At 50.8% G+C, this 18,238-nt stretch overlaps 1 protein-coding gene across 1 annotated transcript in view; it reads right to left on the bottom strand.

The window, feature by feature from the left end:
* The window catches only part of GLI2 (GLI family zinc finger 2), a 259,722-nt gene extending 243,887 nt beyond the window's left edge, over window positions 1-15,835 (bottom strand). The window contains exon 1 of the mRNA XM_064287308.1: window positions 15,490-15,835. Within this exon, the coding sequence (XP_064143378.1) occupies window positions 15,490-15,631 (142 nt within the window). The 5' untranslated portion in view covers window positions 15,632-15,835. The remainder of the gene's footprint in view (window positions 1-15,489) is intronic.
* Window positions 15,836-18,238: the final 2,403 nt, after the last annotated feature.

Raw genomic sequence — 18,238 nt, 5'->3', positions numbered from 1 at the left:
CATCCAGGATAAAACTCTCAGCAAAATAGGAATAGAAGGGAAATTCCTCAACAAAATGAAGGGCATTTATGCAAAGTCAACAGCCAACATCATCCTAAATGGAGAGAGCCTGAAAGCATGCCCCTTAAGAATGGGAACCAGACAAGGATGCCCTTTTTCACCACTCTTACTCAACATTGTGCTAGAGGTCCTAGCCAGAGCAATTAGGCTAAATAAAGAAATAATGGGCATCCAAATTGGTAAGGAAGAGGTAAAAGTATCTCTATTTGCAGATGTTATGATCTTATACACAGAAAACCCTGAAGAATCCACAAGAAAACTACTGGAACTGATAGAAGAGTCCAGCAAAGTTTCAGGATATAAGATAAACATACAAAAATCAGTTGGATTCCTCTACACCAACAAAGAAAATGTAGAACAGGAAATCACCTAATCAATAGCATTTACAACAGTCCCAAGAAGATAAAATACTTAGGAATAAATCTAACCAGAGACATAGAAGACCTATACAAAGAAAACTGCAAGACACTACTGCAAGAAACCAAAAGAGACGTACATAAGTGGAAAAACATACCTTGCTCATGGATAGGAAGACTCAACATTGTAAAAATGTCTATTCTACCCAAAGTGATCTATAGATACAATGCAATCCCAATCCAGATTCCAATGCTATTTTTTAGTGAGACAGAGAAACAAATCACCAACTTCATATGGAAAGGGAAGAGGCCCCAGATAAGTAAAGCTTTACTGAAAAAGAAGAACAAAGTCAGAGGCCTCACACTACCTGATTTAGAACCTATTATACCACCACAGTAATCAAAAAGCCGGGTACCAGTACAACAACAGGTACACAGACCAATGGAATAGAATTGAGAACCCAGACGTAAATTCACTCACATCTGGATATTCCACAAAGGCCCAAATTCCATTACTTGGGGAAAAGACAGTCTCTTTTAAGAAATGGTGCTGGCATAACTGGATATCCATCTGCAAAAAAAATGAAACAAGACCCATACCTCACACTATGCACAAAAACTAACTCAAAATGGATCAAAGACCTAGATATAAAATTTAAAATGATGAAGATCATGGAAGAAAAAATGGGGACAATGCTAGGAGCCCTAATCCATGGCATAAACAGTATACCAAACATCACTAACAATCCACAAACACCAGAAGAGAAGCTAGGTAACTGGGAGCTCCTAAAAATCAAACACTTATGCTCATCCACAGACTTCTTCAAAAGAGTAAAAACGCAACCTACAGACTGGGAAAAAAAATTTGGCGACGACAAATCTGATCAGCGTCTAATCTCTAAAATCTACGAGATACGGCAAAACCTCAACAACAAAAAGACAAATAACCCAATTTAAAAATGGGCAGAGGAAACAGGCACTTCACCAAAGAAGAACTCCAGGCAAGAGGAAATGCTCACAGTCATTAGCCATTAGAGAAATGCAAATCAAAAGTACAATGAGATACCATCTCACCCCAACTAAGCTAGCATTAATCCAAAAAACACAAAATAATAAATGTTGGAGAGGTTGTGGAGAGACCGGAACACTTATACACTGCTGGTGGGAATGTAAAATGGTACGACTACTTTGGAAATTGATTTGGTGCTTCCGTAAAAAGCTAGAAAGAGAAGTACCATATGATCCAGCAATCCCACTCCTTGGAATATATCCTAGAGAAACAAAAGCTCTCACACGAATATGCACACCTATGTTCACTGCAGCACTGTTTACAATAGCAAAAAGATAGAAACAACCAAGGTGCCCATCAATGGATGAATGGATAATCAAATTATGGTGTATTCACACAACGGAAGTACTGTCCAGTGATAAAGAACAACGATGAATCCATGAAACACCCCGTAACATGGATGAATCTGGAAGGCATTATGCTGAGTGAAATCAGTCGCAAAAGGACAAATTTTATACGAGGCCACTATTATAAGAACTCAGGAAAAGGTTTAAACACAGAAGAAAACATTCTTTGATAGTTAAGAAGGTGGGGAGGGAGAGAGAGGAGTATTCACTAATTAGACAGTAGACAAGAATTATTTTAGGTGAAGAGAAGGTCAACACACAATACAGGTGAAGTCAGCACAACTGGGCTAAACCAAAAGCTAAGAAGTTTCCTGAGTCCTACCAAATACTTCGAGGGACAGAGTAGCAGGGGCAGGGGTCTGGGGATCATGGTTTCGGGGGACATCTAGGTCAACTGGTACAACAAAGTGTATTAAGAAACCGCTCTGCATCCTACTTTGGCGAGGGGCATCTGGGGTCTTAAAAGCCAGCAAGTGGCCATCTAAGATGCATCAATTGGTTGGTCTCAACCCACCTGGAGCAAAGGAGAATGAATAATACCAAAGACACAAGGAAAATAAGAGCCCAAGAGACAGAAAGGGCCACATAAACCAGAGACTCCAACAGCCTGAGACCGGAAGAACCAGATGGTGCTCAGCTACCACCAGTGACTGTCCTGACAGGGAACACAACAGAGAATCCCTGGTGGAGCAGGAGCAAAATGGGATGCAGAACTCAAATTCTAATAAAAAGACCAGACTTAATGGTCTGACTGAGACTGGGGGGACCCCAGAGAACATCCTCCCTGGACTCTCTGTTAGCCCAAAACTAAACCCATTCCCAAAGTCAATTCTTCAGACAAAGATTAGACTGGACTATAGGGTCGCTATGAGTCGGAATCAACTCGACGGCAGTGGGTTTGGGTTTTGGTTTCATAAGACATAAAATGATACTAGTGAGGAGTGTGCTTCTTAGCTCAAGTAGACACATGAAACTATGTGGGCAGCTACTGTCTGGAGGTAAGATGAGAAGGCAGAGGCAGAAAGGAGCTGGGGAACAGATAAAGGAAATACAGGGTGGAGAGAAGGAGCATGTTGTCACGTCGTAGGGAGAGCAACTAGGTTCACATAACAATGTGCATATAAGTTTTTGTAGGAGAGAGTGACTTGAATTGTAAACTTCCAATGAAAAAAAGAGAAAAAAAAAGTTTGGAAGACTGACAGTGACCTTGCTCCTGCGTCCTTGCTCCAGCCTCGCCCTCTGCAGCTGAGGGAGTCAAGGATAGAGGGTCAGCCCGTGCCCTGGGCCCTCCCAGTACAGAACCTTATTGCCAGTAGGACAATGACCCTGCCCTTTGGCTCCTCTGACAGCGGGCCACATCGCTCAGCCTCTCCGACCCCGGCAGACCCCTGGGCTGCAGCCCCCAGCCCCCACCACTCTCAATCAATTATCCCAAGTGCAAGGGAGAATGTAATCTGGTGATAAAGGGCTGGAAGTGAGCTGGAAGCTGGTGCACTTTCAAAAGTGATTTACTCAGCTTCCCTCCAAACTCACACCCTTAATGTAATTATTTACTTTGTCATTAAACACCCACCTTCCACTCCAGTTATTTTTTAGAGCCTTCTGGAGTCTACAGGATTGACTGGGAAGCTTCTCATTCGCCAGGGAGAAGCCAAGTTCCCACTGAGGGGGCCGGGGGGACCATTGCAGGGATGTGGGGGCCGTGTGAGGCCACGCAGAAGCTGCAGCACCCTCCCTCCCTCCCAGTCTTTCGTTACTCTTCCCTTCCTTCCAGGCTTCCTTCCTCTCTCCCTCCCTCATTTCCTTCTTTTGTCTTGCTCTTCTCTTTTTAATTGAGATATAATTCACATACCATAAAATTCATCATTTTAAAGTGCACAATTGAGTGGTTTTTAGTAGATTCAGGATGTTGTGCTGCCGTCACCTCTAGCTAATTCCAGAACACTTTGATCACCCCAAAAAGGAAACCCAAGGTCCATGAGCAGTCACACCCCATTACCCCCTCCCCCCACCCCTGGCAACCACCAGTCTGCTTTTTGTCTCTTTAGATTTTCCTATTCTGGACATTTCATACAGATGGCGTCATATATTACACAGCCTTTGTGTCTGGCTTCTCTGACTTAGCACAATGTTTTCAAGGTTCATCCACGCTGTTGCAGGTATCAGGACTTCATTTCTCCTGGTGGCTCAGTCATCTATGCTTCCATAACAGAAATACCACAAGTGGATGGCTTTAACAAAGAGAAATTTATTTTCTCACAGTCTAGTAGGTTACAAGTCCAAATTCAGGCCATCGGCTCCAGGGGAAGGTATTTCTCTCTCTGTCAGCCCAGAGGAAGGTCCTTGTCCTCAATCTTCCCATGGTCGAGGAGCTTCTCAGGCGTGGGGACCCTGTGTCCAAAGGATGCACTCTGCTCCTGGTGCTGCCTTCTTGGTGGTGTGAGGTCCCCAACTCTCTGCTAGCTTCCCTTTCCCTTTCTCTTGAGAGATAAAAGGTGGTGCAGGCCACACACTCCAGGGAAACTCCCTTCACCTTGGATCAGGGAGGTGACCTGAGTAAGGGTGGTGTTACAATCCCACCCTAATCCTCTCAACATAAAATTACAGTCACAAAATAGAGGACAACCACACATGGCCTCACCAAGTTGATACACAGATTTTTTGGAAGACAGAATTTAATCCATGACACAGGGATATACCACATTTTGTCTATCTGTTCTTCCATTGATAGACATTTGAGCTGTTTATACTTTTTGGCTATTAGGGATAATGCTGCTATAAACATTTATGTACAAGTTTTTATGTAAAGATATGTTTTCAGTTCTCTCCAGTATATACCTAGGAGTGGAATTGCCGGGCCCTTCCTTTCTCTCCCTCCCACAGTCAGCTCAGAGCTGGGGAAGCTGGACCTGGCATGAACCCCTGCTGTGGGCTGTGCTCAGGCAGGGAACTCCACACTGCTCTGGCCCCTGATGCCAAGGCCCACGCTCATAGACCTGGAGGTGCACGAGTGTGGACACCTCACAGCCCGGGGACCAGGAACAGGACAATGGTCCCACTTGCATCGAGGCCTCAGCAACCTGCAGTCAGCAATCTTTACTTCCCTCTCTGAGCCTCTTTCTCCCAGGGGTTAGCTGCCCCCGGCCCCAGGTGCTCCAGTGCCTGCAGGCTGCTGAGACCTAGATGTCTCTGGGAAAAGGCCTGGCAGCTAGTGCAGTAATCTTGCTCAAGAAGAGGGAGGGACGACACTGTGTGCCTTGCACAGACACAGTGGGCAGCTAAAGGATAACTGCCCAATTGTGGAGTCGGGCACCAGGATGGGGGTGTCATTCCTTCATTTCCAGAATCTCAGGGATTAGGGAAGGAGAAAACACAGGACCCAGTGCCAACTGCCCAGCATCACACCAAACCCAAACCCTCCTCTCAAATACCGCTGCTCAGAGCAGGACAGGAAGGCCAGATGGCAGAGATGGGCCCTCCTCTGACCACACAGCTCGCGGCCTACCTGGGATAAGGGTTTCAGACTCCCGGATTCCCCGCCGCCAACACAGAGCAGGCAGGTCCATGCCCATGGGACTTGCAGCCCCAGTATGCACACCCCACCTCGATTCACAGGGGAAAATCTAAGGGTGGTTCCCAGATGGTGGCCCCTCCACTCTTTTCCCTTCCCTCCCCCACAGCAGGAGAGGAAGGAGAGGGCTAGCACCAGCCACGTCCTGGAGAAGATTCCAAACAAGTCACACACACGCACGGCCAGGCTAGGCTGAGCCTCCAGCATTCATGTGTGGCTGTGCAGCAGCCAGGGGACACAGGCCCAAGGAAGGACCACCGGACAGACGCACAGGGCTTCCCAGCCACGAGATGGTGGCTTGTGCTGGGGCTGGGAGTGGGGGAGGGAACCCTCCATCAAGGGGCTGACAAAACCAGCTGCATTTGCCTGCACCCCCCACTCTAACATACTGCCCCTGCCATGCCGAGCCATCCACTTACCCCAGGGCCTTTGCCCAGGGTGTTCCTCAGGCTAGAAGGCTGCTCCTCCTTGTATATCATGGGCAAACTGGGACTCACAGGGGTTTCTGGGGCTGGCTCCCTGCTGCCTCTGGAGGGAAGTCCAGCCGCCTCCACCTGCTCCAAGGCACAAGCCCCACTTCTCAGGCCCCACTTGTGTACTGCTTACACATCCCACACTGCAGTCAATGGGCCAACTCCCTAATCCCAGGACCCCTGCACCCCAAGGTGCTATTCTGCTGCTCCTTCTCCCACCACGTCTACCCTCTTTCCTCTTTTTGCCTGGTGAAAACCACACACCCTAGAGGCCCCGCTCAGACGCTGCCCTCAGGTGAAGCTCCCTGGGCAGGACTGCTAGCCACCGCCTAGCGGCCCCAACCACAGTGTTTGCACAGCATCTAGTCCCCGACACCTCCTAGCTCCTCTAGGTCTCTGTTTTCTCCACATCACTGATCCAGGTTCCAGAACCTTCTGTGGCATGCACACATGAACTCAGGGAATCCACGGGGAAAGGCCAGGGGTCCGGTTCCTCCTCCAGGCATCCCACATCCACCCCGAACGCCCAGATTGACTTCATTATCCTCAAAGTGTTTCCCAGATCAGAGGCGGTGAGACCTGGCCACCACCCCCACCAATGATAAATGGTTCGATTAGCAATCCAGATTGTTAAACTCTGATATAACAGAACGCAGGGAACTGGGGCCCATCCATTCTCCCTCCAGCGCATACTGAGTTGTAAATAGGTTATTTTGTGTGTAAATAACACATTAAAACACAGCATTAGCTGTGTCTTTTGATAGAGAGGAAATTGTTACAAATAAATAATTCCGGACAGGAATGTAAAATCAGCCAGATTTAATAGAGCATGCCTGGTGCAGCCGTGTTAAACATGACTAAAATGATAAACCCCAGAATATACTAATAGTAAACTATGCGCTGACATCAAAGTAATGAGGCTGTATTTTTACCAAGCTTTAGAAATGCTGAAATTAGTTTTGACAGAAACAAATGTCAGAAAAATGTTTCCTACATAAACACCATCAATTTGAGAAGTTGGGGTCTGGACCAGGAGGGGGCCGGACCACGGGGCAGGCTGTGTTCTACCCCATGGGCAATTTCTGGGGGAATCGAGTTCCAGTCCCAATGGCATCGCTTGGCAACCGTTTGCATTTCATGCCCCCGGACCTCAGTTTCTCCATCTGTAAAATGAACTGATATGAATGAGATGCTCTCTAAAGCTTCTTCTGTTTTATAACTGGAAATGACTTCAATTCCCCAACTCTGCATCTGTCAGGCATCCAGAATGAATGAAACGAGAAACAAGGAAGTGCTGGGGTGGGTGCGGGACGCTGGGGACCCAGCAGCACTGCCCTGGGTGCCCTCGTTCCAAGAGGGCGGAGCTCGCCAGCTCGTGGGCACCAGCCAGAAAACCGTGATGTGGGTCTTAGTGCAGACATGTGAGACCTTTACAGCACAGAGGGGGCAGCCAGGCAGGGTGGGGGCACCACCCCAAGCAGCACACTGACGGTAGGTGCAGGGGCAGGGACAGGGGCAGGGCTGCTGTGTTACAGGCAAGAGAGGCTGAGTGTGGACACTGGGCCCCTGTGGGGAGTGTCTGGAGTCTGGCGTCAGTGTGCGGGATCCTCAGATTCCTGCTACTAACAGTTACTTCCTCTCTACCCGGTTACTCTGCGAGCCCCTCTAGAGATGATTTCCCACTTAATCTCACAGTAGTCCAGAGGCAGGCCCCTGGGAGGTGCAACAGTTTGTGCTCGACTACGAACCTAAAGGTTCGTGGTTCAAACCCACTCAGTGGTACCACGGAAGAGAGGCTTGGTGATCCGCTTCCGTAAAGATTACGGCCAAGATGCCCCTAGGGAGCTGTCCTACTCTGTAACACGTGAGGTCACCACGAGCCAGAACAGACCCGATGCAGTGGGTTTGGCTTTTTTGGTTAGTTTAGCCCAGAAGTAGATACCTCTGACATTATTAGCTCCATTTCACGGAGCAGAACAGTGGCATCACTAGGGTTGGGCCACCCAGTGCAGCAATTCATGGTGCCACCCCCCCCCATTCCCAATTACCACAATCTTGTAGCTAAAACATCAGAAAATATGATGAAATCAGCGGCTAGAAAGCCACTGGCAGCACTGAAAACAACAGTGCGCGCTTGCAGCGAGTGCAGACGAAACCACGGGATTCTGAAGTGTCATCGTTGCTGGGTAATAATGACGGCTCTGACCAGAGCTCATGAGAAGGCTGAAAAAGAGTTTTAGCCTTGTAGGTATACTGACGATACATGTAAGCTGAGCTTACGAGAAAGAAATTGTTCTTATAACTAACTACAGGAATATTTTATAAAAAATAATAAATTTCTGCTGAAACCCTTCACAGAAATTTTACAGACAGTCATTTTGGTGTTGCCCCTTCTGACAGTGTCACCCAGTGTGGTTCACAACCCCCTAGTGACACCACAGCTTCAGAGTTAACTGACTCCGCAGAACACAAAACTAGCAAGTGGTGGGCTGGGCAAGCTAAGTCTCACTGACCCCAGGCCCACGTCCCCCAGGCCCACGTCCTCCTGGGCCCACATCTCCCTAGGCTCACATCCCCACAGGTCCACGTACCCCCATGCCCACATCCCCACAAGGCCCACGTACCCCCAGGCCCACATCCCTCCCCCCCAGGCCCACATACCCCCAGGCCCACATCCCCCCACCCCAGGCCCACATCCCCGCAGGCCCACGTCCCTTCCCCACCCCCCAGGCCCACGTACCCCCAGGCCCACATCCCCGCAGGCCCACGTCCCCCCACCCCAGGCCCACATCCCCGCAGGCCCACATCCTCCCTACCATACCCTCTGTGCAAGGAGTGGACCTCCAGCTCCCCAGTCCACCTTGGCATCCAGGCCCCCAGTGGAGCTGTGCCAGCCTCCTGGGTGAGTCAGGCCATCAGGGAGCACCAAGCCCAGATCTCCAGAAAAAGTCTGATGGGAACTGGCTGCTTGGTGAAGCAGGGCTGTCAAACAAGCCTAGAAGCAGCATCACAGCAATCCGAAAAATCACTTAAACGAGAATAATTGCCCATTTAGTCACCCCTGAGTGCAATCCAGGCCCAAGGCATAAGAGGCCTGCAGAACAGCTCGGGTAAGCCGGGGAGGCTGGTCCTCTCTGCAAGTTCCCTGTGGTCCACAGGGCCAAGGTGGGCAGAGGGCCAGAGCCAAAGAGCAGGGGACCGACCCCCGGGTGGGCAAAGGTCTGAGTTGTCATCCCACCCCCACACAACTGGCACAAAGGCGTCAGCCTCGGTGCGTCCACTCCATAATCACTGCTGAGGTATCTGCTGAGCTGAGGGGCATGGGGGGTGGTGGAGGGCAAACGATGCCCTGCCCACGTGAGCCCCTGTGGGAGGGGAGCACAAACAGACACCGGGGTCTGGGAGGTGTTCATTAATGAAAGGGGTCAGACAGACTCCTAGGTACAATGACGTAAATGTGAGTTGGGGGTGCTCTAGCCCTGGGCATCTTCGTGACAACGCCGGGGGTCTGAGCCACTTAAATTTGCTGGAATGTGCACACCGTTCCCCAGTGCGCATGGGGATACCCCCCACCTTGAAGGTGAAAATGTGGCACACAGAAACATTAGAAGAAGTGACAGCAATAAATTGACTGCCATTGTGATGTGGGCAGTCCTAGAGGCTTCCAGGAACAGCCCACCCCTCAGCTGTGCTGGTCACAACCCTCCCCTTACCAACCACTAGCAACTGGTTTGTCCACCAACTTGAGTCCTTAGAACTCAAACAGGTCTAGTCTGTGCCTCAGACCAGCTGTATCCAGTGACCTGGGAAGACTGTTAAAAATACACAGGCCTGGGAGCAGTCTTCATCCTTGTCCCCTCGGCCAGCTTTGACAACCTCTGGTCGGGTCCAAACCGCTAGTGTACAAAGAGGTCAGGCCACACGCTAAGGTCACCCCTGCAGGACAGGAACCCCGACTCCCTCCACAATGGCCGAGTACAAAGACACCAGAAATCTGGGCTGCCCATCAGCTTGCAGCCTCAACAGGTCAGCCTGCAAGGGTTTCTAGTGAATAGGAATCTTTCTAAATCAGGCAGAGCCGGGAGGCCCAGAAAAGGAAAAACAGTAAGAAGATAATAACCAAAAAAACCCAAACCCACTGCTTGTCGAGTCGATTCCAACTCATAGCGACCCTATAGGATGGAGTAGAACTGCCCCATAGGGTTTCCAAGGAGCATCTGGTGGATTCAAACTGCCGAACTTTTGGTTAGCAGCTGAGCTCTTAACCACCCAAGGTTCCAATAGTTAATAAAGCAAATACTTAACTTGGGCCTCACACAGAGCTAAGTAGGTCCCAGGCACTTTTCTATGCATGGATTAACACAAGTAAATCTCACAAGGTGCCATTTCACAGATGAGAAAACTGAGGCACAGACAAACGAAGCGACTTGCCCAAGGTCGGCTGAGTTGGAATGTGACTAGGCAGTCCGTGTTTGCTGCTTACTACCCCTCACTGCCTGTAATAACAGAAGTAAGGAAAGAAGCTACTGTTCACTGAGTGTCCGAGGCCGGGCATGAATAAGCACCCTGCATTATACTTCCTGTAACCTTTACATAGCAGCTCTATGACATGGGTCCTGATATGACTCCCATTTACGGATGGCAACACTGAGGCTCAACAAGGACCCGCCCTACTGCAGTTAGAGTACAGTGGACCTAGCACTGTGGTTCTCAAACCCACGGGGCTTGTTGAAACACAGAGGCTGGGCTCACCGCCAGTCTCTGACTCAGCAGGTCTGGGGTAAAATAAGGACCTGAGAATCTCCATTTCTAATGTTTCCAGGAGATGCTGATGCTGCTGGTGTGGAACCACACTGGGAGAGCCACTGGCCCAGCACACAGTAGGTGTTCAGGAAAGTATGTGTTGACCATCACAGGTACTTCACAAGATTCCTAATGCTGGTCTCAGCTGCTTGGTTTCAGGGACTAGCAAAACCCATCAGATCAAGACCCAGCTCCCAGCTTTACACTCCAGCCTCTCAGATCCTCCCAGCCCAGAGGTCTACATGGGCTGGTGTCCGAAGCTCAGCTCAGGCACACAGAGGTTCAGAAATACTTTGGGAAAAAAGTACCCACTGCAGGAGAGGAAAATATGACAGCAGTTGGACAATTTCAGTGTAAAGCATGGAGAAACATCTGAATCAAATTGCTTTTAAAATTACACCATTTTAGAAATTAAAGGAAAAAAATTCCTGGGCCCAAATGTGTTTTTAAAGATTTACAGCCTCCAAAGTGCCAGCACAACAGCTAAAGGGGCTGGGAAGGAACCCACCCTCCATAGTTTTCACCGTCTGCTCTCAAGAGCGGCTCTCGCGGACGATTAGACTAACATTTTCCCCAGTCTGACCACAGTGCTGCTTTTTCCTTTGGTGCAGCCCTGCTCTGCTACGCAGAGGTGTTGCTGATGCGCGCTTTAGCACAGTGGTGTGGAGTGGAAACACCCAGCTCCTAGTGGTCTGACCAGGTGGACTCCCAGGGGAAGCCAAGCAACTGAGGCCAGTCAGGCCAGGTGACTTGCAAGGTCCATCGGCAAATAAGTCATGGCCTCACAGAACTGGCTGTCTGGAAGAGATCCAGTGCTGTTAGCCTACTGGACAAATGAGGGAACTGAGGCATGGAGATCCTTCCAAGGCTGGTGCAGAGATTGGACACTTCCCACACAATATCATGGGACTGGGCCTTTCAGACCCAAATCACCCCCTGTGATGGTTAAGGTTATATCTCGACTTGGCTGGGCCATGATTCTCAGTGGTTTGGCAGTTACGATGTAGTTCGGCAGTCGTTTAATGATGTAATCACTTCCATGACGAGATCTGATATGTGATCACCTCAGTGATGAGATCTGCTATATGCAGCCAATCAGTTGAAAAGGAGTTTCCTTGGGGGTGTGCCCTGCATCCAATATATACAGACTTTCTGACAAACCTCATGGGCTTTTGCTCTGCTCTGGATCCTGCATTCAGCTCATCGTCCTTTGACCTCCAGTTCTTGGGGCTTGAGCTAGCAGCCTGCATCTTATCTGCCGATCTTGGATTCTTTAGCTTCCAGAGCCCGTGAGCCAGCAGCCTGCTATCTGACCTGCCAATCTTGGGTTCGTCAGCCTCTGCAGCTACATGAGTCAGGAGAAGCCTCCAGCCTGATGCCTGACCCACAGACTTGGGACTTGCCAGCCTCTACAACCATGTGAGCCAGTTCCTTGATATAAATTTCTCTCTCTCTAAACATGTTTTTGCTGGGCTTGCTTCTCTAGAAAACCCAGACTAAGACACCCTCCAACACAGTCTAAAATCAAAAACTTAATATATGAAAAGCTAAAGAGATTATCACCAGAGCAAGAGTCAGGAGCCCCATCGTAGGGCCAATCTCATGGGCTTTTGAAAGAATGAACTAGGCTGAGGAGGAGCCAGGGTCAGGGGTCTGATAGGGACCAGAGAGGTCACCTGAGCAGGGGAATCAATCAGGCACCCTCTACCACCAGCCCCGAAACAGGCCGCAGACAAGCCCTCTCATACCAGGATGATTGCTCAATCTTTTTCAGAAAGGAGCCCTCAGCAAGCAGCTCTCAGCTCCCTCCCAGCGTACACTACGCACTGCCCCCTTACGGGGCTGCCCCCTTACGGGCTGTCCCCTTACGAGCTGTCCCCTTACGGGGCTGCCGCCTTACGGGCTGTCCCCTTACGGGGCTGCCGCCTTATGGGCTGTCGCCTTACGGGGCTGCCGCCTTATGGGGCCTTGTGCAATCCCCCTTCCCCCACCTCACGCACTGTGCACACCCAGCCCTGTGCCGCAGGTCCAACTCTGCAAAGCTGCCCCCACCCAGCATTGTCATTAGGCCACTCAGTTCCACAAGGATACCCTCAGGCACTACCTCATGCCCCCCAGCACCAAGAACTGAATCCCAGAGCTGAGCACAAGAGGGCCCTACCCTTCGGGGCCCTACCCTTAGGTGTTTCCATCTCAGGGACACACTACCACTTCTGCCACCTAGCACCCCTTCGCTGGTGTACCTCACCAGCATGTCAGGTCTAATCCTGCAGGCAGGGAGGCCCCATCAGGAGCTTGTGGGACTCGGGTTTGCTGAGTGAATGAAGATTCTTGCTCACAGCCCTTCTGTACCACCCAATAAGATTTAAGGAAAATGTGACATCTAAAGATCACCTACTTTTGGATAAAACCAGTTGCAGTCAAGGCGATTCCAACTGTGGGTCACAGTAGAACTGTGCTCCACAGAGTATTCAGTGGTTGATGTTTCAGAAGTAGATTGCCAGGACTTTCTTCCAAGGGTCTCTGGGAGGGGCTTGAATTACCAACCTTTGGGTTAGAAGCTGAATGAGTTAACCTTTCACACCACCCAGGGACTCCTAGACTTTGGATAACATGTGTCAAATCCCCTCATGATAAAGACTAGAAAAATGAGGCCAAGAGATGAGAACTGCTTACCCTATAGGGGCCAGGGGGCAATACTGGAACTAGGACCCCAGCCAGCATACCCTGGGGCTCCCCTCATGTCAGAGCTAAAAATACTCCAACAGCTACTCCCAGGGGGTCCTTCCCAGGGAGCAGAACTGCCCCATTACGGTTCCCAAGGCTGTAAATCTTTAAGGAAGCAGACTGCCACATCTTTCCCCGCAGAGACGGGCTCAGGAAGCAGCAATCCCTGGGAAGCTCCTGTCCTCTGCAGCAGTCCAGAAGCAGGATTGGGCTCTACCGCCTGGGAGGCATCTCTCCCCCAGCACCTCAGCCAGGTTCTGCTGGAGCTTCATCAGCCAAGCTGACCGGGAGTTAGGCAATGAGAGCCCAGGACAGGGGAGCTGTTCTGGGTGGTGGGGTAGGGGTAAGCAGCGGGCTAGAGCAGGGGAGCCTCCTGTGAGCCTCTGTACTCCAAATTACAGGCCTGTTTCCCGCCACTGCCCCCTCTTCCAGAACCCTGCAAACATCTGTTGTTATTTCACCGAAGGGTGACAACCAGGCCTGATGATAGAGGGGCTTTCCCCTCCAATTACTCCCTAATTACTAATTACTGCCTAAGTCTGTTCTCTGCTGCTGTGACACAGCTGTAAATTGCAACATGTGCAGTTCCATGATCCATTCACAGCTCTGGGAGTCAGACCCCAGCCCGAGGCAGGTCCCCTGAGGACCCCAAGGTGGGTTCCCCTCAGAACCTTGAGGCAGGCCAAAAGTTACACCAGAGCTCCTGCGTCTATGCTCCAGGCAAAGGCACACAAGCTTGAGGAGTCCAGAGATCAGGGTGGGCCTGACCCAGGGGAGGAACGGACAATGTGCAGACACAGCCAGCCGGGGACCCAGGCAGGTGGCCCTGAGAGCCAGGGCTCACTGCCACCACCCCTCCTCTCCCCCCTCCCACGGCTCCCCCACTCTCCTGGAAACTGCCCTGGGTGGGGGGCTCCTACTACACCTTCTATAGCCACACCTCCCGCCCCCACCCAACCCCCGCCGGCCCCTCTCAGAGCCCCTCACCAAGGGGGAGGGTCCTTCACCCAGAGTGCAGGGCACAGGTGCTTCTCCTCCAAGCCGGGCCAACAGTCAAGGCCCTCTGCACGGTGAGCGCACAAAGGTGGTCTCACACTGTCCTCCCCTGATATGGTCCCACGTCCCAGTCTCACCTCAGCTCACTATTAGAAACACCCCTCTCAGCATCCGTTTCAGGTTTTTTACCCCAGCTCCTTTTTTTTTCTCCCAAGCGCAGCCTGTGGGGTGGCAGACTCCGCGCCGTGTAGCACTGCTTAGAAATGCAGAAACCCTGCCCGTGCCCCACTTCCTGAACCAGGATCTGCATTTTAACAAGACCCCAGGCAGCCGGCATACACTTGCAAGTGTGACAGGCAGAGCCTCACACCTCACCCTGAGGGCGCTTTTCCCTCAGAGCTGTGCTGGGAGCAACAGGGCATGACTAAACGCATTTGAATAAAAAAGGGATGAAAAGAAATCTGAGTCTCTCCACTCCTCTGAGACAGAAATAGTCTTGTGGCCTCCAGATGGAGGACGCAGACACAGGGGAGGTCCCACCTTCCAGCCAAACCTTCCCAACGGGGTGCTGGCATGGACTGCTGGAAACCACCACGGACTTCTCTCGGGGCGGTAAAATGAGAGGCCGCGGCTCGTGCAGCCCTTCTGTCATGGTTAGGTCGGCCAGAAATTCACCTAAGGATACTAAATTGAGTACCTGACCCTCTAATTACAGCCAGAAGGATCAGGGGACAATTACTTTCCAAAATAGTCCTTGGCAGCCACAGGCAAGAGGCAGCATCTCTGGGCAACTCTCGAATGTGTCAGCTTAACTCACTCCAGGGCCACCCAGCGGGCACTCGCCCCTCTTCCCTGTCCCCTCACCGTCCTCAGGTCCCAACCGCTGCAGCCTGAGACAGCTCAGCACCCGGGGTTTGCAGGAACCAGACGGCCAAGAAACCCCGCAGGCGTCGACCCAGGTGTCTGGGATTCTGCCCTCCATAAAATCAGCACGCATGCCTGAATGACAACACCACCACTCCAATTAAATCCTAACGGGCCCATGAAAAACACCCCTGCCGTTTGCAAAACGCAAAACTGAAGGTACCTCCTTGGACAGCTGCCGCTGCCGCCGCTGCAGCCGCTGCACGAGAAGCTTTCTTGCCCAGGTCGGGAAAGCCGTTGCCTTCCAGGGTCCCACTTTTGCCGTCCTTCTTCTCCGCGGCAGGGGCTGAGGCAGACGTCTCCATCTCAGCCGCTCATAATCCTGGGTGGCAACCCTAAGGGAGAAGACAGAGATGCTCACCAACACAGCCCCCAAACCCAGCCCCAAAACGCCGACCCAGATTCCCCCGGCCGTCGCAGGCTTCTAAGGCAGCCAGCTTAATTCCCTCGTAATTGGGAAGGAGGTTTTAATTAATTTTGAGAATTATGAGTCCTGAGATGGGTCTGGTCTTCTGAAAGACCTCACGGACAACAGCCAAGAGCTTTCACGGTCTTTCACCCAGATTTTTAAAATCTACACAACAAGTTCCTACCGACGTGAGTAGCAAAAACAAGAACGACCTAGAGAAATGAAGTCAGAAGTAAGGATTCCGACTTAGAATCATGGGGGAAATAAAATTAGTTAACAGTTATCTTTCACCAGTCTACCAGGTGCCGTTGAGTCAGTTCCACCTCATGGTAACCCCATGGGTATCAGAACAGAACCATGCTCCACAGGGCTTTCAATGCCTGATTTTTTGAAATACATCACCAGGCCTTTCTTCCAAGGCACCTATGGGTGGACTCGAACCTCCAACCTTTTGGTTAGCAGCCAAGCACATTAACTGTTTGAACTACCCAGGGGTTCCTTAACAGAAAAATCCTAGTTTTCGTGTTCCTTCTCTGCTTACCAGAATTCATCCATCATTCATTCATTCATTCATCACCATTCCATCACTTATTCACTCACATACATTCAGTCAACATATTTTTAAACACATTTATAAGGTCCTCAGGTGATGCAACTACTTAACCTAAAGGTAGGTAGTTGAAACCCGTACAGCAGTGCCACGGAAGAAACCCCTGGTGATCTGCTTCCATAAAGATTACAGCCCAGAAAACTCTGTGGGGCATTCTATGGGGCAGCTCTACTCTGTAACATGTTGGTCATCATGAGTTAGAATCAACTCTATTGCAGCGGGTTTGGTTTGGGCATTTTATTATGCACCAGGCATCATGCCACTTGCCTGAGGTTACAATACATAGAGCTTACATTCTACTTGGAAGACTGATAATAAATAAGGGAGAAGGGGGAATAAACGTATGTTTTAATTTTTTAATTTCAGTGAGTGAGAAGTAGCATGGGAAAATAAAGCAGAGTAACAGAGGAGAGGCCGGTGAGAGGGGCAAAGAGGGGCTGCTGTCCCAGGAGAGGCCGGAGACAGGAAGGTGCATGCAAGCAGGAGGGACAACATGAGGGGAGGAGCCACGGGAAGGCATGAAGGAAGAGGAGGAGCCAAGGGCAGGGTGGGAGGAGCCATGGGCAGGGTGGGAGGAGCCACGGGCAGGGTGGGAGGGGCCTGGTCTGCCTAGGGTGTAGCAGGGGGTCAGGGAAGGCCTTGGAGGGTTCTGCCTCACACTGTGAAGGAGCAGATCTGCTGCTGTGTAGGGAGCAGAGTCCGGTGCAGGGGCAGCTACGGAAATGGCCCAGGAGATAGGATGGTGGTTTGGGTTACAGCGGTAGTGATGGAGGGGATGAAATGGGGGTGTATTCTGAAGGCAGAGCTCACAGACCTTGCTACAGGCTCGATAGGGGTAGAATGGAAAGAGGAGCCGGGGGGGAGGGGGAGGTAAGGGAGGAGCACCCTGGTGATGTAAGACCCAGGTAATGTACCTGTCTCCAGCTGCGTGACAAACAAGCATTTTATTAATATGTGCCATGACTTGCAGATATTGCTAATGTGAACCTTGTATCAAACATTAACCAAAAACCCATTGCTGTCGAGTCGATTCCAACTCATGGAGACCCTATAGAACTGCCCCATTGGGTTCCCAAGGCTATAATCTTTACAGAAGGAGACTGCCACATCTTTCTGCCACAGAGCAGCTGGTAGGTTCCAACCACCAGCCTTTTGGTTAGCAGCCAAGTGCTTAACCACTGCGCCACCAGGGCTCGCATCGAATATTTCAGAATTGAGATTTTAAAGCCAGATTTTTCAAAAGAAGGGAAAGTCAAAGATGGCTCATATCTTTGGCTGAGCACCTGGATAAACGATTGGTGGGGCCATTGACCATGATGGAGAAGAGATGGCAAGGAGCAAGGTCGGGGCAGAAATCAAGAGTTCGGTTTGGGCCCTGTTCAGTTGAGATGCCTATTAAGACATCCAGGAAGAAGTGAAGCAGAGGCTGTTGGAGCTCAGGGGAGAGGTGGAGGCTAGAGACATGAACATGGCAGCCGCTGGACAAGACAGCCAGGGGAAGGGTGCAGGTGGAGAAGAAAAACTTCCAGAACTGAGACACAGGGCGACCCAGCGTTACAAAAAAAAGCGTTACAAGGTCAGGAAAAAAGGGGAGAGGCAGCCTAGCAGAGTGAGCAGGAACAGCCAGTGGTGGCTGGGGATGGGGGGGCTGAATACTGAGAGGGTGGGGCTCTGGAAACCAACAGAAGGAAGGCAGTGCTTTGAGGAGAAGGAGCGACCACACTGTCACAAGCTGCTGACAGAGAAGGTGAGGCCGGGGGCTAAGCACTGGGCTTGGCAGGCATGCCGGTCACTGGTCACCTTGACAAGAGAGCTGTCTCAGTCAAGAGGGCCTGGCAGTGGGGGGATGCCAGGAACAGGAAGAAAGAGAATAGAAACAGAGGCACCGACAAT

The sequence above is a fragment of the Loxodonta africana genome, chromosome 6 (assembly GCF_030014295.1).
Source record: "Loxodonta africana isolate mLoxAfr1 chromosome 6, mLoxAfr1.hap2, whole genome shotgun sequence".
Lineage (NCBI taxonomy): Eukaryota > Metazoa > Chordata > Mammalia > Proboscidea > Elephantidae > Loxodonta > Loxodonta africana.
This window is presented reverse-complemented; position numbering and strand designations above follow the sequence as displayed.